Consider the following 27339-nt stretch of genomic DNA (forward strand, 5'->3'; position numbering starts at 1 on the left):
ACTCAAGATGAATTTATTGAGAATTTCCCTTTTTGACCACGTACACAAAGACAATGGAAATGGGAAATATCTTCCCGTCCATATAAGCTGTTGGAGCATAATGCTGTTATATTATTTGGAGACCAAAGACTAAGTTTATTTCAGTTAAACAAGTTCACACAAAATTGAAAACTATATTCAATGAGATATTTATTATCCGGACATCACCTCTTGATTCGTTAATGATGTACAAAAGCAATGTTTTTTGTTGAACAAAACAGTACTAACAAGTAAAGTCAAATAATTATAATAAGCAATAAACTACATTATTGGTTCTAGACCTCAGACTAAATACATATATGCTGAACTTGAATGTTTTTGTCAGTGCATGTTTGTTTTATTCGGGATCGTCCGCTTGTGTCTCAGGTTCTGTGCCGCTATCCTCCACCGCTTCTTGCGGCTGGTCTTCTGCCAGCTCAGTAGTGGTCGTCTCCATTGGTTCCTCTGTCTTCACCTGGGGAACAGGGGAGGCCTGGGATTCATTTTCAACTGCTTCAATCTGCTATGGTTAAAAGTTAATGCATATAAGATCATACAGTCACAGAATATCAAATCACACTGATAAAAGCAATTGTGAATAGAGTCTTACTGGAGTTGTGGCTTCGGTGGCGATCTCTAGACGATCTGTATCTGCATCTCCTTCCTCCATGGGCTCATCAATTTTCTCCCTTCTGGCTACCGACTCAGGTGCTAACTCAGGAGGAGCCACTACAGCTGGCGCTGGAGTTATTGGTTCAGTGTGTGTTATGGGCCTCACAAACTGCTGGGTGTGTAACTAAAGGATGAAACAGATACATTACTTTAACATTTTTGGAATATTTAATGGTTTCATATTTAAATCTGAACTGTTGCTGTATTTCCAAGCCTGACCTCTCTTTCCTCTGACACTTTCATGTGCTCAGGTTCATGCTGTGGTGGTTCCGGCTCTGGCATCCTACTGTTAGCTTCCAGAATCGCCATGATGGATGATGGAATGTGGGCTTGCTGCATACACACACACACGCATCATGGAAAATATTTTATCAAAATACATACAAGCTTAAAAAATATCGATCAGAGGTAAACTCTGGATGTTCTGTAATGTTTTTATACCTGGTGTGGGGTAAAGGAGCGGACATGTAGTAAGAGAGGGTCCCTCATCTCTGGGCAGCGCTCGAACACGCTGGCTAGCTGTGCGGGCGGCAGCTGCAGCAGAACGGTGTAAGACTGTGGCTTGGTGCGCTGGCAGCACTTCACGAAACCTTCCCACACTTTGGGGTACTTCCACACCTACACACACGCAAGATGTTATTCAATGCCATAGACTCATTCTTGCTTAACAAGGAGTTTAGGACATTGGTCTCGAAGTGAAGCGACGCACCTGTTTGGGAATCAGGCGAGACAGGATGTTCATGACGAATCCGCCAAGGCGAGGGTACATCGTTAGCGACTGGATGACGGTCCGCATGAGCAGCATAGGGAGAGGAACCTGTTCCATCAGCTGCTGCATCACTACAGCCAGAACCTCCGATGTGTACACGTTCTTCTCGCCGAAGCACAGGTTCGTAGCTAAACAAAAGTGTGAAGGCGGACAAGTTCTATCAACAAGAAGAAACTTACTCCCCTAAACACCAGACCAGAAACCAAGACATGATTTGAGGGGATAAGTGAAACTAAAGAAGTTACCTTTGATTATAGACTTCATGTCACACTTGGTGGAATCGATGTTATGGAGAGAGATGAGGAGTTCACCGGGGGTCAAAGGAGACACTGAGGAACTACCTTCACCTGGAGCGGATCAGCAAGTTTACAGATGCTTTATCAAAACCTCTAATTGTCTGTATTTATAAGCATTACTCTTAGATGGCACCTCTTCTAGCCATAACTGTAACTAATTGTAATGCGTCCTTACTGTGTTGCGTGCCAAGCAGACGATTAAAGACCTCCTTGACGACGATGGGATTGAGCTTGATGAGTTTCGGCAATGCCTGGATCACCTCTTTCTGTTAAGCAAAGAAAAATGCTGCTTAAAAACCAGTACAGCCAAAAGGGTGTATCAAGTAACACTGGTTGATTTTGTAATGAAACGTGATGGAGAGACCTTTTCCAGCCCGTTGATAACCGGGATGAGGAAACGCACATCTGGCACTCGTTTGTGATAGAGATCCCGTACTCGCTCCACCAGGTCTGGAGATGGAGGGACTGAAAGTGGAAAGAGGATAAAAGACCGATTATGTAAATGGCAGCCAACAAACGTTTGCGGAAACGATGTGTGAAACAGGACGCGGTTGTACCTTTATCAGTCAGTATGTGGAGACAGCGGGTGACCAGAGTCTCTGCCCCCTTGGGACAGTTTTCAACCAGCAGCAGCAGTTCTGGAGAGTTCATGCCCATTCCCCTGATCTGTAAAGTAAAGGAAATATAAGGAGTTAAGACACTGTTAGAGGGTGTTTTAATAAAGTTCACACCTTGTTGGATGTTAATTGGTTAATTTCAGGCTTACAGGCTGCTCGATGACACGGAGCACGCTGCGCTTGATGTCAGCAATGGCTTCTGTGTAGACGGCGGCTAACTCGTGGACCAGACGGTGGTTGAGAGGAAGGAGAGAAAGGTAGAGGTACAGACACTGTCTCACTGTCTCTTCTGTCCAAGGAGCGGCCACCTCTGAACATAAAAACCAGAAGTATAATGCCTTGTTTCTATAATTCTGACGTGTAAGCATATTTCAACTGAAATATTAAACTCAAGTTTAATATAAACTGTGGGACATTTTAGAAAAATATCAGCATCTAAAGCTTAATTTTCTTTGTATCCCCCCCCCCCCCCCCAATTTTCTGCCTAATTTAGTCGTGGCCAATTCCTCCCCATCACTAGGGGGCTCCCACATTGAGGCTACTACTACCACTCAGCCGGGAGGGCCGAAGACTATCACGCGTTTCCTCCAAACCGCGTGACGCCAGCCGACCGCATCTTTTCAAACCGCTTGCTCATGCACCGTTAGAGGCTGAGTAACACACACGGAGGAAAGTGCTACCCGCTCCTTCCACGTGACCCCCGGACCCTGATTGGCTGTAGAGCCATGATTAATGTGGGAGCACCAAGTACCCCTCATCCCTCCCTTCTGAGAGAGCTCGGCCAATCAGCTCTCTCTAGACCTCCGGCTGTGAGAGGTAACAGCATCACCCGAGAATCAAACCAGCGGTCTCTGGATAATAGGGTGAGCGCTTTACCACTGCGCCACTCGGAGGCCCCTTTGTAGTTCAAGTTAGAAGCAATTTCTAACCTGTGTCCTCTCCGACTCCAAACAGTAGCGAAGGCGGGTTCGGGTGAACAAGCAGCTGCATGTAGTTCAGCGCGAACTTTTCAATGTAGTCGCGCAGGTGATCCTTCTCGTACATCCACTTGATGATATTCAAAGCAGCCGAGCGCACCTTAACAAACAACAGAAGTTTTATTACACTAAGGGGCTGCAGCTTCTAGAAAGGAAACATTGAGCAGAAAAGAAAAAATTTACTGATGCAGGTGGAACAAAACAAAACAACACACACACCTTTTCTTTCTCATGAGAGCTGAGATCCAGGAGAACGTGCAGGTACTGGAACTGTCTGGAAGGGCGTTTCAGGATGAGATCTTTCAGAGTGGGCATGCCAAGGTAAACCCGAGACTGTAACCACACACACAAACATAGAGCCAAGCTTTAAATATCAATTTCACAATATTTTTATGTTTAACTCGCTTAAACATTTAACAACAGTTTAGTTTTTTTTAGTTAGACTGATCAGAAGGTGCTGAGATGGAAATCACAAAAATATATTAATGTGCTTATTTTATTTTCCTGTGAACAGATTTATAAACCTGTAATTGTTGATTTGGTTTGAGAATCAATTACTTTAATGCGCGCAGGGAAATAACATTTCACAATATAAATCAGGCACAGACTAGATAATTCCACTGCCTCAATTTAGTAAGGCACTGAAACAATTTAAGGGCTTGCGGCAGTGTGTCTCACCTCGTCCTCACAATAGCGCCGGATCACCTCCAGGGCCGACTCTGTGACCAGAGGAGCCTCGAGCACCAACTTATTAAACAGCCTGCAAAGAGAAAGGATTTAAAATTTATAGCCTGGTGTCGAATGAACACAGCATGGTCAATGGTGCTCCCTTGGCTCGGGAATAAACACACCTGTATGGGTTTGGTATTAGAATAAGTGCATCGATTACAACAACTGGAACCAATAGAGCTAATAAACATCACTGGATTGCGGATTCAGTATTAAAATATAGTATTTAGTATATAAAATCTGAGGCAACTACATGTTAGTAGAAAGAAAAGACCACCCACAGTGCAACCTGTTATTTTCTACAGATAACTTGCATAACTTGAGTTATGGCGACAAAGTTTAATGAAAAGTACTAAAAAGGAAAGGAAAGTTCATGTTACACATAGCTATTAGACGGTGCGACTCACCCGTCTCTCTGTTCAGGCCGCTCCTGCAGGCCCGAGAGCAGCATGAACAAGCAGTGATCATAGCTGTCCAGCGAGCCTGATGGCAGTTGGCTCAGGTACTGGTTGTACTCTTGATAGAGAAGAGCGAAAGCGAGATCGATACGGCTCCGGATATCCTCTAGGATGAAACGCAGCATGTCGTCCTTCATCGTGCCCTCGAATTGAGTAACCAACCGTGCTAACAGCTTCACACGAACCTGGGTGACGTCAGATTAGTCAGAAAAGCTGTATTAACCTTTTAACACTTAACATTTTTTTGCCATTTGGCTATTGGTACACCACACATTAAATTTGAAATGAAGCACTTAGTGTGTGAGTAAAGTCAGAAAACTCCCTCATATTTCTTGAAGCGTGGCATTAAAAATTCAGGAATAACAGCCATTTTCATACACGTGAATGCCTATTTTGGGGGCTCATAAATAATGGAACAAATGGCTGACAAGAAAAAAAAGGAGGAGGAATTCTAGAGTATATAGGCTTATACTTTCCATTCACATTTAGCCAAAATCTGCAAAACTGATAGGATGCCACTTAAAACACAGTGAAAACTACGCCAGGGTAAGAAATGGCATATTCTTCACTGGCCAAATCATCGGTCATCTGATAGAGTATGCTTTTCACTTCTTATAGACAAGATTGAAAGCAAAGACAAGCTGAAGGCAGTTGCAGTAGAGGCCTGGCAAAAAGTTTCTAGAAAGGAAACTCAGCGTTTGGTCAGATCCATGGGTTTGTTGAATGCATATAATCCAAGTTTAAAAGGCAATGCTGACTTTTGCAATTATGCTAGTTTGTTCCGTTATTTATGCACCACTCAAAAGGGTATCTGTGTGTATAAAAATTATATACTTGGATGGGTAAAGCCACAAATTTGTCAAAGCCCTTAAATTAAATCTTAGGTGTTTCATATTAAATTCAATGTTGTGGGGTACAGAGGACAGAAACAGAATCCAAGTTCCAAAACTTATGGATCTGACTCTATAGGGTTAAACCTCTAGATATATATGAGAGAGTTTTCTGAATCTAATCCTAACCCCACTTACATGGGACATCCCGCTTCTTGCTATGGCCTTCTCTGAATGGAGGATGCGCCTGACGGCCGTGCTGGTTAGCTTTTCGAGTTGGGATTCGGACAAGGGCTGGACCACGTCAGCCAATCGGAAGACTTTCTTTCGTCCACTGCTGCCAGGTGCTCTGATTGCAAAAAAACAAACAAAAATGGAGTAATGAATGAAAAAAGAAGGAAAATAACAAACTACAACTTGTGTGTATCAATATAAAGATTTGTACTTGGGCTGTGTCGAAGGCAGAATGGGTTCTGGAAGCTTCTTGGCCTGAGGCGTCTCCTCTGCGGCTTCGTTCTTATAGGCCCCGACTACAGAGATGGCCTGACCGAGGGACACAGCAGACACTTTCCGGATGATGATGGGATCTTTAGAGCTGGTCTCCGCCACAGCAGCATCGGCCTCTCCTTCCTTTCCTTCTTCATCTCGGGCTTTGCTCTGCTCCAGACCTGAGGATGAAAAGGAGATTGAGTGTCTTAGATACGTTTAAAATTTGGAAATTCTATTCGTTTTAATGCAAAAACAAAAACATGGCAAGTGACCTGGTCCAAGTCCACTGGCAGTCATCTGTGTGGCCATGAGTCTGGCCAGATGTTTGATTTGGGAATCTGTGCCTGCCGACTCCACAGGTGTGTAAGTAGCTTGGAAGGAGGCCGGCATGTTGTCCGGCAGGTAAACCATGCTGATGAGTACCTGAAACATGAAATGTCATGACGATGAGTACTAGTATTTCATTACTGTCAAACCAGCATACCAAAATAATTCTAAATGAAGAGTGTACCAGGTTGGCCACGTTCTCTGGTGTAAGCAGAGGCAGCAGGAACTCAGCTGTGATATCTATAGCAGACTGAGTGCCCGTGGTGGCCAGTGGCTTGGCCGCAATGATGGGTGCTGGCTCCTCCTTATCGTCATCATCCTCCATCAGACTGGGTTCTAAAATGGCAGTTAGGTATTAGTTATTTTCAGAGCATCGTGTCTTTATAGTATCAGTATACCAGTGCCATAGTGACACCGACGCTGACAGAACATTTTGAAGAGTATCGACGGCTCTCTTCTCTTACCCATTTTAATCCTCTTGCCCTCACTGTAAGGCTCGTGCCGTGGTCTCTTGCGAACTTGAGCCCCAGCGGGCACGCAGCGGGCGATCTCGCTCTGGGCCATCCCCAGGTCCAAAAGGAGTGTGGAGATCTGGCCGTGGAAGTCCACGCTGCTCGGGTGCCGCAGCACAGCCACCAGATGCAGCTTAAGGCTCTTGCGCACGCTGCTTACCTGAGACTTGGCAAGCGTCGGGGGCAGGTTAGCTAGAAACATCAAGGTGAAAAGAAACTACGAATCACGCGGCGATAAGATTTTTAAATGCAATTATAGGTTGTAAAAGCATGCATACATTACATTTCAGTATATTTGTTTGATATTAATTATTTCTCTGTGATGCAGAAAACCCTTCAGACCAACACCAGACACTTACCATGTAAAGTCTCATAAGCTTGTATGACTTCAGACATGAACATTGGTCTCTGTCGGGCTAGTGTTGCCAGTGAGCCCAGAGCTGTGGTCAGATTAATGCTGGTGATGGCTGGGTGAACCATGAATTTCAGGAGCTGCTCAAGAGCCGACTTTCCCTCTTCACACAGGCGGTCTGAGAAATAAACAGGAAAAAAAAACAAGGGGGTAGAAAGAAAACAAAATGACACAAGGTATTGTTTCTGTACACTCCCCTTACAGAGAAGGGGAAAAACACAAAAATAATCCTCTAGTGGTTTATCGACTAAACGGTGTCGCATCGCACATTTTGCACCCTCAGGATGAGCTCAACAATCTGCTACTCACACCAATTAAAAATTAGGGCAAATATGCATGTAAACTTAAGTGATGATTGAATACATTGTTGTATCATTTTCCAGACCAGTTCCACTCACCGTAGCGAATATATGAGTGATCCTTTGGAATTTTGTCCAAGCTGATGTCCCCTTCCTGCTTCTTGGGAATGTCTGAGTCAGATGTGCGGGGTGACAACGTGATGATAAGCGACTCGGTGAATTTAATAGCGTGCGTGCGAACGCCATCATTATCCGAGTCGAGCAGATCCAGAACCTCCCCCTTCATCTGGGTCACCATGTCCCAGCATCCTTCCTGTACGTAAGAGATGCTCTTCGTGCGCAACAGCCACTGGCACAGGAGAGGAGAAAAAAAAAAAAAAAAAAAAAAGTTGATTACGATAAAGAACTCTTTAAAAGACATTTGAAATTAAGAGAAATGACAAATACTGTACCTGCAGTGTCACTTTGTAAAGCTGAGTGAACGTCAAGATGGCCTTCTTTACAACATTCACGCTCTCGTCCTTTAATTTAATGTTTAAATTTCCTAACAGCTTCAGCAATAGTTCATTGTCTCTTTTACTGAAACAGAAAATTGGGGGGAAAAACTAGATTGACGTTTCCATTCAGCCCGTATAACTCTGTTTACTAAACAATGTAAGGTTTTAAAACTTACCATGCTTCTTCAATGAAGCCTATTACAAATTTCCTCACTTCAATTGATTTATCATTTTGAAAAGCTAGCATCTCCTGTTGACAAAACACGACAAGAGTTTTACACTTTGGTGCACAGAGTTGCTAATCGTATCAGTTTACTACAAGAGGAGATTGTACTTACATCCAGGTAATTGTCAAGCAGTGAAGGATCCTTATTAATAATCAACTCTTGCACCTAATGTTAAAAAAAACCCATAAAAACAAACAAACCACATATATGAACCCAAGAACTAAATATACGACATCAAATTTACGAACATCTTTTAAAAGTCAGTTTACCTGCTTAAGTGCAGTGATTTTATCATCGGTGGACATTAGAGCAGCCTGGTTTAAAAGGTCCACGACCTAGCATGCGAACATAAAATATACTTGTAAAACAAATCAATAATCACAATTATAACAGTTTAATCATGCTTTTGTGTTTCAGGGTGGAGTTTGCCCTGTAATAAATATATATAATCCAGTCCTGGAATGTAATAGTGACACCTTTTCATTAGTGGTCATATCGATGGCCGCATCCTCAGTCTCTGTGAAGCTCTTTTCTCCAGAGCTCGACTCCATCCTGAAGTCCCAGATGATCCCAAGTCTATCTGTAAAGAAAAGACATTTTGTTTACTTTAATATGTGAAAAATAGTTTATGCAGGACCTGAGAATGCTCTACATAAATGTTTATGGAACAACAGTTTCTACAGCCTCTAGAATAGACTATGTACCAAATAGGAAAGTTTTCAACATATGCTTAGTCACATATTAAACAACAGTTCCGACCGGGCAATCTGATGAGACAAGAGGCCTATCATAGTAGTAGTGATAATGGCACCACTGGGATGTTAAACTATATTTGTTGCTCAGTGTCCCATGTGTTCTACAATTGTTAATTACACTAAATGTCGGTTTCAGCATGGTTGAAAGAAGGTCTGTATGGTCCGGAGTACTGATGAGAGTAACTTGCTTATGGAAAAATGCCATAAGAAAAGATGCCTTTAAAAACATTTCTACACAAAAGAAACTTCGATAAAGAGCGCTAAAGAGTAATAAAATAAACACAGTATTTGGTGTGAAAGCTCTTTGCTTGAAAATAATCTAAAATGTTTAATACAAATGTGTGCAGTTTCATAAGTAACATGCTGGAGAATACAAGTTCTAGTAACTTTTTCTCACATTTGGCCTTTTCTACTTTCATGCAAAATCCAGGTTTTTTTTTTTTGGTCCATCTGAAAACTGACATGGAATATGTTACTTTCTTCACAGGCATTCAAATATTCTTTAGTTATGCTATTTATTTATTACTGCTATCTAATATCAGCCAAATAAGCACAGGTTCCCTGTTGAGTCTGTTTCCGGTAAGGGTTTCTTCGTATTGCCATGTCAGGGAGTTTTTCCTCGTCACCGTCGCCCTCGGGTTGTCCATTAGGGACAATTTGATCATTTTGATTCATAGATCATTTCTCACATTTCATACACATTTCCATCATTTTCTTTAGATTCTGCAAAGCTGTTTTTGGGACAATGACCATTGTAAAAAGTGGTATACAAATAAAATGGAAACAAATCGAAGTAAACATTTGTACTAGATAATATGTACAAGACTTTTGCACAGTACTGTACATCTTTATAAGGCAAGGGCAGGTTGTTCTGTCAATCCTTGCTAACCTGCTGTAATGTATTTGCTATTTAACTGTTCTGCGCATGCGCAGACCGGCATGTATGGGAACTGTGTCACTGTTTCATTCATGTTCATTATTTACATGGAGCAGTATTTGATAGGGATATTTGTCCATCAAAATTAGCTAAATTCCAAACTGTCAAATAAATACATGCGATAATAAATTACCAATGCATGCTCTTTTATTTCTGTTATAGTACACTTTTCGATAGTTTAGTGCAAATTTATCAATGCAGGATATGGTAGCATTTCTTGACAAGGCAAAATCATTTGGCAGAACAGCGTAATACATTGTTTATTTATATGCTCCACATGATTAATGGTACAAAAAAAAATGCAATAATCGACTGCGGCTTTAATTCCCAGTGGAAACACTTAACCGGTTGTCACAGCTAACTTTAGCTTTATTAGCTGTACTACTGTTGCCTTCCTAGATTTTTATCAAGTGTAAACTTTAAGAACGAAATGTAGTTACATTGAAGTTTAGAAATATACAATAAATTTAGTACATCCACTTACCAAGATCGTGTTTCTTTGATTAACAATCAAATAAGTTGTGAAAAAGAAAACAGCTTTAAATCCGACTACCAAATAAAAGTCGCCATCTTGAAATGACACGGAAGAATTTCACAAGCGCGAGGCGAAAACGCAATACGATCGTGCGAGCACTTCCGGGTCGTTTTTTTAAATTTTATTTTTACTATGTTTACATGCAATTCTAACGAACTTATCAGTTATTCATAATTATAATAATTAGGAGAACAATCGAAATAAAGCACAAAATGTGAACCATTTCAAAGTGATTGTCTGACTGAAATATGACTGGCAGCACAGTGGCTTTAAAATTGTCGTCCTACACCTTCAGGGTCCGTGTTCAATTCCCACCTTGGGTCTGTGTGTGTGAGGTTTGTGTGGAATAACTGGCTAAATAAAAAAATCTTACATTATGATAAATATGATACAGCCTACTTTTTAAAAACCTATATGCTGACATGCACACTTCAAGAAAGGTTTGTATAAACATTTAAATACTGTACTAAATTTAATAATACATTATATATTGATATAATATGGTAATGTTATGTACACTCAGCAAAAAAAGAAACGTCCCTTTTTCAGGACTGTGTATTTCAACAATAATGTTGTAAAAATCCAAATAACTTTACAGATCTTCATTGTAAAGGGTTTAAACAATGTTTTCCATGCATGTTCAATTAACCATAATCAATTAATTAACATGCACCTGTGGAATGGTTGTTAAGACCTTAATAGCTTACAGAAAGTAGGCATTTAAGGTCACAGTTCTAAAAACGCTAAAGAGACTTGTCTACCGACTGTGAAAAACACCCAAGGAAAGATGCCCAGGGTCCCTGCTCATCTGTGTGAACGTGCATTAGGCATGCTGCAGGGAGGCATGAGGACCGCTGATGTGGCTGGGGCAATAAATTGACATGTCCGCACTGTGAGACGCCTAATACAGCGCTACAGGGAGACAGGAAGGACAGCTGATCATCCTCGCAGTGGAAGACCACGTGTAACAACACCTGCACAGGATCGGTACATCCGAATATCACACCTGCGTGACAGGTACAGGATGGCCACAACAACTGCCCGAGTCACACCAGGAACACACAATCCCTCCATCAGTGCTCAGACTGTCCGCAATAGGCAGTCCATGAGGAGGAGATGCACTGCAGTACTTCAAGCAGCTGGTGGCCACACCAGATACTGACCGGTACTTTTGATTTTGAGCCTCCCTTCATTCAAGGACACATTGTGAAATATTTTTAGTTTATCTCTTATGGTGTTGACTCTTTTAGTGTTCATACAAATATTTACACATTAAGTTTACTGAAAGTAAAAAAAGTTGAAAGTCAGAGGATGTTTCTTTTTTTGCTAAGTATAAATATTAATATAATATACATAACTTTTTTTTCTTTTCCTGAATTGTTTGTAAATTCTTTTGCCTGATGCATTACATAGATTAAAAAAATCTAAATATTGAAAAATGTTACATTTAAGTCAGTTAATTTAAAGTAAAGTTATTACTCCAAATTCTTTTGTCATTAAATGGTCTATACAGTATTGACTTTGCATCTTCATTTTCCCAGTCATATGACCTACTGTTCAGGTTCTGTTCTTAATTGTGTGCCCCCATGTCCTACAACAAAACTGTCCTTTGTAATTTAATTTAATTTAATTTAATTTAAAAAGTGAATCTCACATATTCTAAAAATATTTCAAGCCTTTTTCGTTGTAATTTCTATGATTATAGCTTACAGCTCTTCTTAGATGTTTCAGCAATCTCCTTAGTCGTTTTGTTTGCATGATGCAGGCTGATAATTTGTCCCTTCTAAAATAGTGACATCGTTGCCACAACCACAGGTATATATCTGGATAAATGCAGCTACTCACTTTATCAGTTAGGGTTAAATGATTTGCAGCCTGCTGAACCAGGTAGTTTTTTTTTTTTTTTTGCCAGGTAGCATATTTTGTATATTCCACAATATAACAATTTGCAACAACAACAACAAAAAATAAACCTTACAAGTTAAATTCGGTGTGGATGTAGGAATTGATCGTCATAACCAGAAAAAGCACGCACAAGGTGTTTTTGTTTCATATTATATTCTCAAATACAAAAAAATGAGCAACAAAAAGAAATCAACATGCCAATACAGTTTTACAAACATGTTACAAGGTATAAAAACTTACAACCACATAGTGCTCACTAAATTGTAGATTGAAGGAGAAAAAACATGAAACTAGACATGTAAGAATGGTATAAAACTTTTACGCTGTCAAACTCCACAGGTGTCCATTACTGGTTATGATTTATTCTAAGATATGAAAAATTAGGGCTTTTTTATTTATTTTTTTTACCTGTATTAGATACAATTGTGTTTTGAAAGCCATAAATGTAGTTAAATATTTTGAAACTGGAATTATTTGTTTTCTTAAAAAATATGATTAGAAGACAAACAATGCAAATGTTTGACATACAACCCTCAATTCAAAATTATACGCGTCCCCACTATGAAGCATTTAAGCATGAATCTGTGCGTGCAGGATTTGAAGCAAACTAAATGATGCATTGCTACTTATAAACGCATCAATGTTGCGTTAGAAAAAGGTTCAAAAGCAAAGCTGACTAGAGCCTCCGAAACTGAGATGCAATAACGGAAAGCAAAATAAATTTAGCTACTTTTAAAAACTGAGGCGGTTAGAGAGTTAAAAGCAAACTTTTAGGATGGTGGAGCAGTCTGCGAGAAAAGGAAGCCTCGCTGAACGGGAAGGACACTAAATTAAAAAAATAAGCTGAAGAATAGAGCTTATGGAATGATACAGAAAAGCCACAGGGGGATATGGCTACTGCTGCTGCGAGCCCTGGTAGTTGCCGTAATTTCCGTACTGGTTGTAGTACTGATTCCATTGACTCTGGTTCTGGTAATACTGCTGCCACTGCTGAGCGTACTGCAATGACGAAGAATGGACAGAAAACGTTCAATTACATTAAGCCCAGTTATTACAAAAAGTGCTTAATGATAACGTTAATGACAGACATTTTAGTTTCTTTTTTTCTATTATGCTTGTTGTTTATTAACCATATAGTTTGCTGTAGCTCACCTGCTGGTACTGCTGGTTGTAGCTCTGCTGCTGTTGCTGAGGCTGCGGCTGCTGCTGCTGCTGCTGCTGTTGCTGCTGCTGCTGATTGTACGTCTGACTCGTGGCTGCAGGCGTCTGGCTATAGCCCTGATTGTAACCTGGGTACTGGCTGTAGTTGCCGTAGTTGTATCCCTGGCTGTAGCTGCCTGGGTTGTAACTTTGGGTGTAACCTTGACTGTAGCTCTGAGGCTGTAAAAATGTAAAGACACATTTGGACTTTATGAGCAACACAGACTTCTAGAACTAAATTGCACATTTGCAAAGTAACTTACCAGAGCATCATCTAAATGTTATGTCTGACCGCCTGTCAATTATAAATACATTTACAAATACAAAATTACAAATTAGAGTGTTCTGCAAGACAAGCTAAGATTTTTAACTTTTGTCTTGGAAAACGAACAAGTCTTGGTTTACTAAAACCGAGTATCACGCATACGCCTCTTGTTTTGACGCTGAGCGTCACGTGATCGATTAAGCGATTTTCCTCTCTCTTTCGCTGCGGAATTGTGGGTAATTGTCTCCCCTGCTCGGTCTTAGTGCGCATCTCTTACTGGTATAATCAACATCGGTGTACGTGTGTACTCTTTACTATAACACGGTGACCACGTGTGTGCGTGTAAAACATTTTATTTTGTGTCTGTATGCGTGTGTGTACAGCGCACTTGTAAAGCAAAAGCAAGTCTAATTAGAGGTTAAAAATCCATTTTCTCTCTCTACATCAGCCTGTACCAGTTTGTGGGAACGAATAATTTAAGCTTCCATTATTTCTTATGGGGAAATTTAATTTGGTTATGAAATTTGATCGATTTGTTTTGAAATATGAGCCCACTTCCAGAACGAATTATGCTTATAATCCAAGGTTCCACTGTAATTGATATGCAAGTCATAAAGCACAATTGTACACGCTCTTACAGCAATTTACTACTATAATAATGAACTACAAGATGTCATTGTGTATACAAGAGTGGTTCTTAATCCAAAAGCAATTTGGGAATGTTAACAGTTTGCGATTTATTAAAAGAAGGAAAAAAAAAAGCAATAGGCACAGGCAATACATAGCCATAAAAAGGGGAAAACTGCAATGCCCACAATACATTTAAATTTATATTTTATCTTCTATTTTATTTGTAATTAAGGTAAATAATTAATAAAAGAATAAATAAGTAATAGTTACAGTTAAAATAAAGTACATTATAGTACCTGGGACTGACTGTAGCTACCGCTGCCTCCTTTGTTGTAGGAGCCCTGGCGGTTGTGGTTGTAGCTGCTTCCTGATTGTTGGTTGCGGTTATAGCCACCCCGGGGCCCTGAATCTCTGTAGTTGTTGCCCCAGCGGTTCTGGTTGTACCCGCCACGGTTGTAGGCTACATTAGGAACAGAAGAAACCACTACATTAGTCTGAAGCAGTTCTCGAAGCTGTCTAAAAATGAAACATTTATTGTGACTTTTATGGTGGAAAGGACGAGAATTACTTCAAAGCATATTATTGTATACTACTACTGTTTTTTTTTAGACAACAGAAACAACTACATAACTGAGCAATTTCAGTTTTGGCAATTGGCATATCTACCATATTATATTACGGGGATGTAATTAAGATAATTTTGGCATATTTCATAGTAAGCAATGTTCTCTAGCAGTTTTCTGACAAAATCTTTTCAGATTTTGTATTTTAATAAGTTTCTGATCATGACCAGAATTCCATAACACATAATATCCGAAAGAGCTGTGAATCGTAGGTAGACTATTTATTTGAATCAATTTTAGGGCGTTCTGATTTTCTATTTCAGTCAACAGCGCTAAAATTTATTGTTGAATTTGTCTTCAACTGCTATATTTCCTACAGTAGTAAAAAACTACTAAAAGAAAACATTTAATTTAAGCATTTAATGCTGTTAAACTTGGGTTGTTGATTGTTTAAAAGTCAGGTCTTAAACAAAGTGATATATTTTTTTTATCTGCTGCTCCACAATTCAGTCTAGTAGGATCCAGTCTCTTAAATCAAAGAAATAATTTCACCTATATAATTTAAAATAAAAACAACTATAAATCAAATCTTAAATCTGAAAAAAAAAAGAAAAAAAAAAGACCTAGGTCTGAAACTTTTATTAATTAATTATTAAGTCCTTTACCTCCACGGTAGCCACCTCCACCAGAGCTGCCACGATTTTGGAACGAGCCTCGGTTTCCCTGCGGTGCACCCTGATGCTCATAGCGCTGGAATCCACGGCCGCGGAAGCCTCCGGGGCGGTTATCAAAGCGCTTGTCAGGTGGCGGGCCAGCCTTCCGGCCTTCCTCATTGTACTGCTTGATGAGTGTGTCGGCCTCCTCACGCTGCAGCTCTATGAAGATCACCTCATCCAAGAACTCGCCGGCATCGGGCAGCACGTAGTTGGCTGAGGGTGGCAGAGGGCACGCAGTGAGGGAGAGAATGGCCGTGTCGTTGAGAAAATAAAGAGCAGCAGCATTAGCATCATTTAGTAGTAGCCAAAACTAAACATTAAGTAAGGGGGCAGGGAAAGAGAGGAAGGTCAGAAATAGAGAGATGATGTATTAGGACAGGTCAGGGGGACCTTGGACAAATATTGCCTTAGCCGACCAAGGCAAAACTTGTCCTGGATTAGGGATAAACAATGAAAAATATATAAGAGAAAAAAAAAAAAAAAAAGACAGTTGCCAGAAAAAGAGTTAAATAGTTGCCAACTAAACAATTAAAAACAAATACATAAAAGAATTTTATAGTTTTATAGACTTAAGTGTAATGACTTCTTAAAATACTAAGAAAATGATAAAGGCCAATTAATAATCAGGGTATCAGCAAAATTTACTTTTGACAGTATTGGTGCCACGTTCATGGTAACTTCAAATAACTAAAACGAAAAACTGCTAAAATGTGAAGACACATAGTTGTAGTCAATAGCAAGTCCAATGTTTATCACAAGTTGAAATGGTATAAGTCATACAGAGGATATTTTGGGAGGAAAAAAAATATATATATTCCGATAGCTTTGCGACAAAGCACCAACGGTCTAAGAGACTTAGTGTGGTGGTGTGAGAAAACCTTCAAATGCTAAAATAATTTAATACATTTTTTTTTTACTACATATAGCACTGAAAACTTTAACCTTTAGTGTTTTCCTTATAATACTACAAGCATGGCAGGACACCATGACAACACTTCCCACTTATACTCATGCCCCTACATGACTGGTCTTTTAAAAAATGTTTTTATCTAATACCATCCAATGAACTGTAGCAGTAAGAATTAAAACAAAAAAATGTGGCTACACTGTACGTCATTTGGTACTTCCTTTTTGTTGTGGTAGACTAGGTCTGAATGTCTCCTTAGTAATGAGCGGTGCAGGATACAATTGCTATATTTCACAGTTACACATATAAGTAATAAATGTAGTTAGGGCTGAAACGTAACTCGATTACAAAAAATGATCGAGGCAAAATCTTCTGCCTCGAAGCTTCTTTAATTAATATTCAAAGCTTGCGTTGTGTTTTTTTGCGCAATTATTTGTTTGGCGTGACACAGTGCGCTTCTGGATGCAAGGCGCCAGTAAACACCAACGAAGAAGCGCTTACGTCACCCACAAAGCGGAAGGAGACCCAAACAGTTAGCTGTGTATAGATTTAAGGGAGCGTTCTGTTGCGATCTGCAAAATGGAGGGAAGCGATAAAATTATATTAAAATTTATTTTAATGTGTGCCTTAGTTTATTTTGATACTTAAAATCATTTGAAATACCTTTTTTTGTTTTTGCATCTAAGAAAAAGCTTTAAAATAAGAATGTATGGCACTGTGATGCACTTAATTCATCTCAGCCAACTTTAAGCTGTTCCTTGAATTGTGTGTAATGAGAATGTTCATTTTTTGATAAAATTCTGTATGCATTTAAAAAATAAAAGATGATTTTTCTAAAAAGATAACTATTCAATCTTTGTTTCTCATATATTTTACATTGCTGTTTAATTAAGCAACCGTACATTTCGATTAATCTATAAAATTTTTGGTAGAATACTCGATTACTAAAATATTCGATAGCTACAGCCCTAAATTAGTTAGTGTTATGGAGTACTGGATTTTATAGTTGATGTTTAATACTGATGAAATAAAGTTACGATGTAGAATTCCACATCCACATTTTTTTTCTTTCTGCTTTCTAAGCTAACTACAGGCACCGGCTTACTGCGATAAAGTTGGATCGACATCCAATATCCATTTGATATTCAAAGTTTTTTTTTGCCTTAATCTGAACCTGGTGTTCCTTATTCACGTTTTCTATGTGTAATGTGAAAACGTAGTATTACGATCTTATTATAATATATGTTGCCTTTTATTGATGTGTAGCCCGTCGGCACGTCAAAACGAAAGCTGGACAGATATCTTAAAAATAGGTCGCTAAATTTATTAAAAAGCAGCAAGATTGCTCGGTTTGTATTATACACAAGTAATATAAAACTGTTATTTTATTTGTGTAAGGTAGAACATTAAATTAATCAGTAATTATCATATTATAAGCTCTGCTGAAAATAGGGGGCTTGCCCTCTCCAAATCAGCACCACTCTGTCATACTCACAGAAGATTACATACGGACCCTTATTACAACTGTGATTTTTTTTAGGGGAAACACAGACGTTTCTTTTGCACACATCTCAATAACGAGTGGTAAAAGTATAGTTACTTTCAGAAGTAAAATGGGAGAAAGGTGAGTGTAAAGATTCCTTATCAGCTGTGACCCAGGATCATCATGGACCTTGGGACGATATCTTACTATACCCTAAACTGATTAGGCTCATGGCTGTTTTTATGGCAACATAAAAACGACAGCCACACACGATGAAGAAAATGACACTTACTTTATGTTCATACTACATTTTAACAAAAAGACAGGGAAATAGTTATTTTCTCTGTGCCAGATACAAAGACAATTCATTTTTGATGAACGAGCATAGTGAAATAGAAGAATTAAATCAGGGAGAAAAAAAAAAACAAAAAACCTTTTTGCACTGATTAGTGTATTAATATATGCGTCTAAATAGTTACCTTCAGAGGTCATATGACATTACATTTCTAGGTTAGCTAGACAGATCTTAGACATATATTTAAGTAGACTTACGTCTCACCACTATGTTTGTTACGCTGTCCTCCAAAAAAGTATTAACTAACACTTCGACAACATTTTAAAACCGTGTCCCCCTCCCAAAAGTTGAGGCGTTACACTGAAATAATTCCCCACCAACGTTTTCCAAAATTATGCCACAGCAACATCTGACAGGTTTTCCCAGACACCACATTTTCACGCACATACAAAATAAGCAGTTAAACATACATAAATTTGAATGTACTTATTAATATCAAATTATGATAAGTTTGTCTTTAAAAAATATATAAGATGCAGCAATTAATGTAAATAAAATGCCTTAAAATCACAAATGGATCCTAATATTTCAAAAGTTTTTTTTTTTTTTTTTTTACACGTTTTTGTTTTAATAACCCGCTGATACCCTGGATAACTTCATATTTTGCTTATTGTTGCAGTACTATTGACATGAATTGAGACACTGCAGGAAATGGGGTTGAAAGGGCCAAAGAATAAAATGAAAATAAGAGAAGAGAAAAAGTATAAGTGGTTCTCTTTTTTTCTGGCAAAATAAACAAAAAAAACAAAAGAGGCGGCAAGGGGGTCGTCCAATTTGGAAGAAAAATTAGAATGGAAAAAAAAAAAACAAAGAAAAGGAAAAACAAATAAACAAACAAAATACAGCAAAAAGCAGATCTGGGTGTGTAGTTGAAGCATTTTTTTTTGGGTATCCATGGCATTCCTACCTTTCATTTCTAACACAGCATGATCGGGTACATCCTTCCCTTCCTCATCAGTTCGCTTTAATGTTCGATCTTTTAAATCCTCATCCGTGGGACAAATTACAATAGCCTTGCGTTGAAACCCTTCAAAAGGACGCATTTTTCGTCTCTGGGCTGATCCATATACATTTGTCTAGCAATGGTGACAAGAAAGAAGTAGAAGCTTGTTTGTTATTGTTCAGTTGTTTGCTTTTGTTAAGGCTTTGTGTTCCGAAGGAGGGGTTTGGGATTCCTGCAACAATGAAAGTGAGAGTTTTTTTTGTTTTTCATGCCTATAGTTACTGGCTAGTGGTTGCCTCTCACAACCCCGCATTTCACTTACCTTGGACACTGGAGTGAAGTCCGGTTTACAGAGAATACTGTCTTTTTTTATAATAGAAAAGGGGACCAAGTCTTCCTCTCTAGTTTCTAGTCCTATATTTATCGTGTTAAAAAATATTTTACATCATACTGAGCAAATCCAAGTCGCCAGACACATCCTAATTAACCGAATCATTTCATAAAGTCACTTCATTCGCTACTGTAGATTCAGGTTGTTGCCTACATGATGTCTTTTTTAATTATGATTTTGGCACACCTTACCAAGCCAGCATGATTTCAATCTGTCTATAACATAATTCGTGCAATGCTGTGCTAAAAAAAGGAGTGCTAAACTAACTAAATAAAGTTACAAGAGCAAATAGAATATTATTAAATCACTTGTATTTTTAGAAACTAGCAAGCATGCATGGGGAAAGGGGGGTCTACTCTTTCCTGTGTCCCCTTACTTACCTATACTTACCTAATTTCATTCAAACGTCCTGCTATGCCCAGCACAGACACACACTTATTACCTACCTTCCCATACTTACAAATTCCCTTAGGACCAAAGATTCGTCCATGCAACCCTGACCTACCTTAACATGACTTGTCAGAACCTGACCTGGAAACTTCAACTCTGTTAGTCCCACTTACCTTGGGGTTCATTTTAAAAACAACATTCAACACTTCCAAGTAAATCTATTTCATAAACATCGAAAAGATGTTGGATTCTTACGATTACGGTTACCATAGCAACAGAAGGTGTTTTCTTACTCACCAGGCTGTGATTACTTGTTTTTCAACATCTTACTAATGACATGGACTATCTGTACAGTATGGCATTTCTTTATAAAAACACATACAGTATAAAAATAGAAATCAAAACATACTCAGCGTTAAATAAAGTATAGTTGATCCACTATATAGTTATCTACTTTTTTCTTTCGTTCATTTCATGCAAGACCATAAAAGAAAACAAATTAAAATATGGCAACAACGCAATGAAGCTTGACATAATAAACTGGTTTGCATGGGTGCTGTTGTGCTAGAGAGAGAGCAGAGGAGCATTAATGAACATGTGCATCGGGGGCAGCAGTAGGGCGTAGGGTCGGGAACACTGCAAGAGGTGGAGACGGAAGTGACAGTACCTGGTCCAGGATGTAGTTGCGTTTCTTGCGAGCGGCGATCTGGATGAGACGGTTGAGGCACTGTGTGGCCTGCGAGATGAGAACGTCCCAGCGCCCAGCGTAGTTCCTCTGGCGACGGAGTCCCATCACCTAAAAGACGAACAAATAATGAATCAAGGGGTTATGAATAAGGGGGTTTGACAGACAGAATGTGTGCAAGACATCCTTACCTTCATTTTCTCCATTATGGCATTGGTACCCAGAATATTAAACTTCTTCTCAGGGTTCTCCAAGGAGTGCTTACTGGCCCATGTGGTCTTTCCACTGCCAGGTAGTCCTACCATCATTAGGATCTAAGTGGTGAGTAATGTATTACAGTGAATAGCTTTGAAGGAATTAGGATGTAGATTTAAAATCCTAAACTCATCCATTCAGAAAAACATCATTACTCGTTTACAATCAACATCATTACTGATCTGTAGTTGAACATAAGTTAGGTTTTGTAATAAGTACTTTAAAAAATCTTCATATTACATCAAGTCTCTTTAAACAGAACTGATACACTATAAAGAAGCGAAGAGGATACCTCGCACTCTGCTTTAGTAGCTGGCCCGACTGTTCCCCTGCTTCTGTCTTCCAGGGCCAGATCCTGAATAAACGTGTAACCCTCAGGTGGTGGGAAATATGGTTCCTCCTTCTGTCCGAAGTTAAACTCTATGCCGCAGTTCTTCACCAGGATATGCGGAAAGAGAGGACGATCAGCTAGCTCCTGACGGGATATGCGGTAGCATGGCCCGAGCCACTTGCCGTTTTTGGAGAACGCCATCTCCACTTGCTCTTCGCTCTCAAAGTCCTGAATTAAGGAGCAAGATATGACTTTACTGTGCATCCAGATCTGCAGCTAATTTGCTTCATTATTATTCATGAATGTATTTATGGGTAAAGCATTTTCTTACTCCCAGAGAAAATAAAAAACCACTTACAAGGAAGCAGCCAATGACATCATTTTCACCAAACCTCTCTCCATAGTCCTCAAATTTACAGTCAGAGGATTTCTTGCCAGTTCCACCGTAGCCATAGGAGAAGGGTTCCTCTCCTGAAAAAAAAAAGACCAATAAATGACCTTTTTTTTCTCTTTTTATCTCAAAGCCTATTTACAGAGTTAAAATAATTACTACAACATTTTTCCTATACTACCTTACCATCACGTTTGTAGTGTACGTGACCAAGGAAACATGTAACCTTTTCACTTTTAACTGATTAATTATGCATTCAACTAAAACTCAGGATTCACAGACGACCACATTAAAATGACACTAAAAAGACAACACAATCCACATAAACCATGGCAGTTTACTATGGTCTGAACTGCTGTTATAAATCTGATCAATGGGAATCACCAGTCAACTCCCGGTGACTGATTTTACAATTCTGTAAATGTATCATGATTTTATCTGTATCATGATTTTATAAATGCCACAATATTTATAATTGGTAATGTTTTTCACATAAGATTCCTCCAAAATCTTAAAACGCAACTCAACCAAAAATGCGCAGGCATTCTAACGCAAGCATGTGGCCCTTCCAACACATGCGATTTTTAAGAGATTAATCAGAGTTTTACAACTGGTGTAAACATGTGTAATGAATAGATTTTGATACTAATTTCCCTTGCAGAGTTTGGATACAAAGGGTGATCAGAAGCTTTTAACATGGATTTTTGATAATGTAACCTAATAAAATGTATGTGGTCAAGTTGTCCAAGCAGCCCAATCAATACCTTGGATATAAAAAAACAGGCAAATTAACAAAAGAACAAAATTTTCTTGTCAACTCACCAAGCTGGGTGCTACAGGAGTCCAAAGACCAGCCGATTCTCACCACATGGGGATCCGGCTCACTGGAGGGGAGGTGCTTTACAGCGATCTCCTCGTTAATCTAAACAGCAAGAATGTTTGTCTGGTGTATACAAAAATATACATGTACATAAGTGACTGAGATTATGAACCCCCTCTTATCCTGTTGTTTACCTTCATTTCATAGCATATACGTCCTTTGGAAACACCGTAAGTAGCTCGGGCACCTGCCCACAAGTACGCAAACCCCTCGATGGTAAGCGGGTATCCACTGTACCGGTCTCGAGAAACCTTAAAATGCAGGTCACAGTTATCTGTACGGGAAAAAAAAAATTAAATCCAGGCTGTGATTTAATACACCATCAACAGCATTTAAATGGGCAATATTAGACAAAACACACAACTATGCTTTTCACTTTGTACTCACAGGTGTCTATAGCCACAAGGTTTTCATCAAAGTCTTCTTCATCTTCCTCGGCCGGGGGCTGTGGCGACCGTCCCCTGCGAAGCAAACAAAGAAGTGTGCGTCCAGAAAGGATAAAGAACAAGGGAAAGCATTAAAATATAAAACACAGGCATTAGATTTACCTTCTGTCTTCACGGTGCTCATAGTATCCGTATCCACGGCCGTCGTCGTAGGGTCTTTTGCGGCTTTGTGAAGTCTGTTGCTCATCTTCTGCTTTAACCTGTGCTGCGTGGTCACCTGCCACATGAGTCCCATCATTTGCTGCCTCGTCCTGCTGTGGCACGTCGTTCTCCTTCTTTGACTCCACTTTTAGTTCACAGAAATACGAGAGGAACACGTCAACACAAAATGAATCATGATAGACAAATATTACCCAGAGTGTAGGTTTGCACTATAGATTTTCAGAGACCACACATCCTTCAGGGTATTAATCCATACAATACAATACAAACCAATTCATTTAAAAATTTCCTGTAGTAGTTGTCCTTAGCTTAAATATTCAACTATTTTTTTGGTGGGGAGGGGAATTCTCACATTGGGTTAAATCTGGATCTTAGGTGTAATAAATATTTTAGGTTTGAACACAACTCACCTTTAACACTTGTCACCTCCTCCTGAGACTGTTCTGCTTTTGGCTGTTTGACTTCTGGCTGCTCCTGTGCTTCCTCAAACTGCTCCTGTTCTACAGCCGGCTCCTCGTACTCCTGCTTTACCTCAGGATCCTCAGAGCCCTGGCTATCGGCAGGCTCTTCGAAGCCCCACCCGGGTTCTTGCTCATCGTCCAATCCTTGCTGCATCTCCTCACCGAAGCCTTGCTTTTGTGGGTCCACCTCGTCTGAGGTGAAGTCGGTTGATTCAAAATCAGCAGCACCGTTCTCGTTACTGTCATCTTCCTCGTTGTTTTCCTCCTTTTCCTGGTTCGGGCAGACATCGTTTCCATCGTCATACTGAGGCACGTCAGATCCACCGTTGTCTGATGCATCACCAGCATATTCTGGAGAATTACAATGTACGCTTTAAGTAAAAAAAATATTACCATATTATACTGTAGTACATGAGTTTGCCAAAAACAGTGGCCACACTGATATAACACCAGATGCAAACCATGAGGTGGGACAGGACAGGGGAAAGTATAATCTAGGTGCACAAAAATAATAGCACACACGAACATGCTGAATGCTCTTTAAAAGTGTCCCTAGTTATAACATGCTGGTTTAACTTAAGGACATCCTATAGCTCAAATACACATTAGCACTAAATTTTTTTTACTTAAGAATTTGTTACAATTCTAAACAAACTAAAACTATTTGCTCCTACCAAACAGGCTGCTGTGCTGCCTGCCAATGTGTGTACAGTTTATAGCGCACCACCTGTAGGATTATAGAGGAACTGCGATATTTCATTACCTTACATACAAACTATATATAAAAAATTATAATAATAAAAAAATAAAAATGATTATAGAGTCACTGTGGCGATACCTAAATCACCATACAAAAGAATCACTATATGTAACTGAATCTATTTTTCCCCGCATCTCTATTATACCCTGCAAACTTTTTTTTTTTCACATTTGGGGTTCCTTGAAAAGAAAATATTTCCAGATACACACACAGATCTTTAAATAATTAAGTTTGCTTATAGCTTTTAGTGAGTTGTTGTAAAACATTTCAGCCCAAAATCTATTTTTTTTTTTAAAAAAGGAATTGTCTTTTGAATCTTACTTGATCAATCAGTACTGGAACAAGCTCAGAACTGTCAAATACATTTTGAAACACGTAATTACTTTTAAATGCAATCAAAAAAATTTACAGGCTCAATCTTCGCTGATTCTCCAGGTCATTGGTATGATTTTTAATAGGAAGTTTTGCAAAAACTGCTTTTTGTAAGTGACTGCAATCATTTGAATAATTTTAGAAATAAAATGACCACAAATAATTTTCTACCCAAGGCTTCAGTTAATACGAAGAAGACTTTATGTTAACTAAAACTTTTCTTGTTATAGAATTGCCCTTTTTACCTTACAGCACACAGAAGGGGTTTATTTATGGTCGCACTATCCGGTATCACCCACATGAGGATGGGTTCCCTTTTGCCACCTTGCCTTTGGCTTGCTCACTACGGACAAACTGATGGCCTCTTTTTTTTTCTTTCTTTTTTTTATTACTTTATATCCAAAATCTTTTAGTTGTGTGACGATCTGTTAGCTTTGTGACGATGTGTGTTGCATACGTCCAATATACCTGGCCCACACCTCAAATTAGCATCTCATTAATACAATGTAATGAAACTTGTTTACTACCTTGAAATAAAAATGTTATACTCCTCAATAAACTGTTAGTTTTGTGGCCTACTAGTTTCCATTAAAATAACATTTACTTTAAAATCATTCTGTTATTACATGGCCATGTATTGTCCTTTAAGGGCAGTTTGTTTAATCGATTTATTTAGGCATAAAAAGACTGGGGACTTGGCTTGGTGGTTGGATTCCCTCTTGCCATGCAGAAGGCGCGGGTTCGATTTCCACCTAATACCAAACCCCAACCACTGGACATAGTGCCAGTCCCAAATCCGTATAAAATGGGAGGGGTTGCATCAGGAAGGGCATCTCGCGTAAAAGCCTGTGCCTAAGTTGTTGTGCGGATCAGATAATACGCTGTGGTGACCCCTTGGTAGGAGCAGCCGAATCAGGCGTAAAAAATATACTTTGCTTGTTCGGTTTGTTTAAGAATGAATATCAGTTAATGGAGATTTTTCCTGTCACCTGCAAATGTTTTAATGTTGAAAGTTGGAGCTATTTAGGTTCACAAGCTGTTTGCAGGCAAACAGCACCATTCCTTTTGTATTTTACGTATTGTGAACCTTTCTGACACTTGAATGTAAGTTGCTTTATAGTTAGAGTTGCTTAGGTTTAAACATCTGATTGTACTCAGTCAAATTTTCCACTAGGTTTGAATGAATTTTGCTTTAAACATGCTTGTAAGTTATAAGCAAGTTTAATAAAAATCATTTGCTCATCACCAATCATTCAGGATAAGTGACCTTGAATAGAAACAGCACCGAACCTGTAAATTTGAAGTTTGAAGACCTGTTTGACCTCATTTCGTAGACCTTCCACCCAAACATTAACCGGCATCAAATAGCTTACCTCCACCCGCACCCTCCTCTTTCCCCAAGTCTTGGTCCTCTTCTTCTTCTGCTGCTGCTCCAGCAGCCTCTGCGTCCAGCGCCGCCTGCAGTCTGTCCGCTAAGTCCGCCTTCAGACCCCGAGTGTCCAAGCCGCGACGCTGTAGCTCCTCTTTCAGCTCATTCACTTTGAGCTTTTTCACGTTCAGCGTGCTCATGTTGTTGTACGCTCACTCACGAGTCCCGCTAAACGGAAACCAGTCACCCTGCAAGCAATAAAAACAAGACGAACGTGACTTTCAGCTGCAAACACTATGATTACACACACACTGCAATATAAATGAAAAGTAAAGAAAAAGAAAAATACTAATAAATAAATATAAAATAAATACACTTTTTTTCCAAACAGAAATAAATAATGAAAATACTATATAAATATATAATATATAAAAAAGATGTTAAAAATAAAACTATAGATTTTTACAAGTATATACACACATACACAGCATTTATATGTATAAATATATATCTAACTGAACTAAACATCAGTAAATATATAAAAAAATTAAATATATAAACTAAAAATATATAATAACAATCTAAATATAAATAGAATAATAAAGTACAGCTGTATGAGTGATTTGTGTGAATCAGCCGTTAGTGCCGTGTAGTTGGCTGTTGGCTAAACAAATGAAGGGTAACGTTATCTGCTAAATAAGCAACTTCATATTTTACTTCTATTCTTGCAACCTGGAATTTATCCGTTTAATCAGCGAAATCTATATGCAGGTTAATCCTGTATGCATGCATCAAGTATAAGTTGCGCTCAATAAATCTTAAAACAGCCGGTTAAAATGCGTTAGCCGTTAGCTAGCCAAGCAAGTTAGCCAAAGCTAACCAAGCCAATATTTGTTTGAACCACTAAAGCTAATATCATGCACAAGTTAGATAATTACTAAAGCAAATGTAAAACGTGCAAAAAACAACTATTTGTTACATAAAGGTTGTAAACATACCTTGTATATGTATATATGTGTGGGGTTTTTTTTAGTAGCTGCGGTATACACAAGATGGAGGCTGACCGAAGCCTACAGAACTGCGCTACTTCCGGGATAGTACCAAGCTAAGCCCGCGTAGATTT

At 39.0% G+C, this 27339-nt stretch overlaps 2 protein-coding genes across 4 annotated transcripts; both read right to left on the reverse strand.

Annotated features, from left to right (window-relative positions):
* Positions 1-172: 172 nt before the first annotated feature.
* On the reverse strand, positions 173-10398 carry sympk (symplekin). Of its 3 annotated transcripts, none has more exons than XM_053485936.1 (27): positions 10306-10398; positions 8606-8709; positions 8399-8464; positions 8241-8294; positions 8079-8152; positions 7858-7984; positions 7505-7754; positions 7054-7224; positions 6647-6886; positions 6367-6518; positions 6128-6278; positions 5812-6034; positions 5565-5715; positions 4486-4721; positions 4028-4109; positions 3569-3682; positions 3302-3449; positions 2522-2682; positions 2313-2421; positions 2120-2220; positions 1931-2021; positions 1705-1806; positions 1400-1587; positions 1132-1308; positions 910-1023; positions 629-814; positions 173-493 (listed from the first exon to the last, which is right to left on the reverse strand). In XM_053485936.1, the coding sequence occupies exons 2-27, from the start codon at positions 8678-8680 to the stop codon at positions 377-379; spliced, it is 3660 nt and encodes a 1219-aa protein (XP_053341911.1). In that variant the 5' UTR covers positions 8681-8709; positions 10306-10398; the 3' UTR covers positions 173-376. The 3 variants fall into 3 exon arrangements, with proteins under 3 accessions (XP_053341911.1, XP_053341910.1, XP_053341909.1); XM_053485935.1 differs by having other exon boundaries at positions 173-538; XM_053485934.1 differs by having other exon boundaries at positions 173-541.
* A 1999-nt stretch (positions 10399-12397) lies between these two features.
* On the reverse strand, positions 12398-27307 carry hnrnpul1l (heterogeneous nuclear ribonucleoprotein U-like 1 like). Its single transcript, XM_053485052.1, has 16 exons — positions 27215-27307; positions 26221-26464; positions 23665-24066; positions 23195-23378; positions 23034-23107; positions 22781-22920; positions 22589-22688; positions 21734-21846; positions 21337-21603; positions 20981-21103; positions 20772-20900; positions 19288-19456; positions 15585-15848; positions 14653-14816; positions 13414-13641; positions 12398-13260 (listed from the first exon to the last, which is right to left on the reverse strand). The coding sequence occupies exons 2-16, from the start codon at positions 26414-26416 to the stop codon at positions 13156-13158; spliced, it is 2658 nt and encodes an 885-aa protein (XP_053341027.1). The 5' UTR covers positions 26417-26464; positions 27215-27307; the 3' UTR covers positions 12398-13155.
* Positions 27308-27339: the final 32 nt, after the last annotated feature.

Source organism: Clarias gariepinus, chromosome 24 (genome assembly GCF_024256425.1).
Source record: "Clarias gariepinus isolate MV-2021 ecotype Netherlands chromosome 24, CGAR_prim_01v2, whole genome shotgun sequence".
Lineage (NCBI taxonomy): Eukaryota > Metazoa > Chordata > Actinopteri > Siluriformes > Clariidae > Clarias > Clarias gariepinus.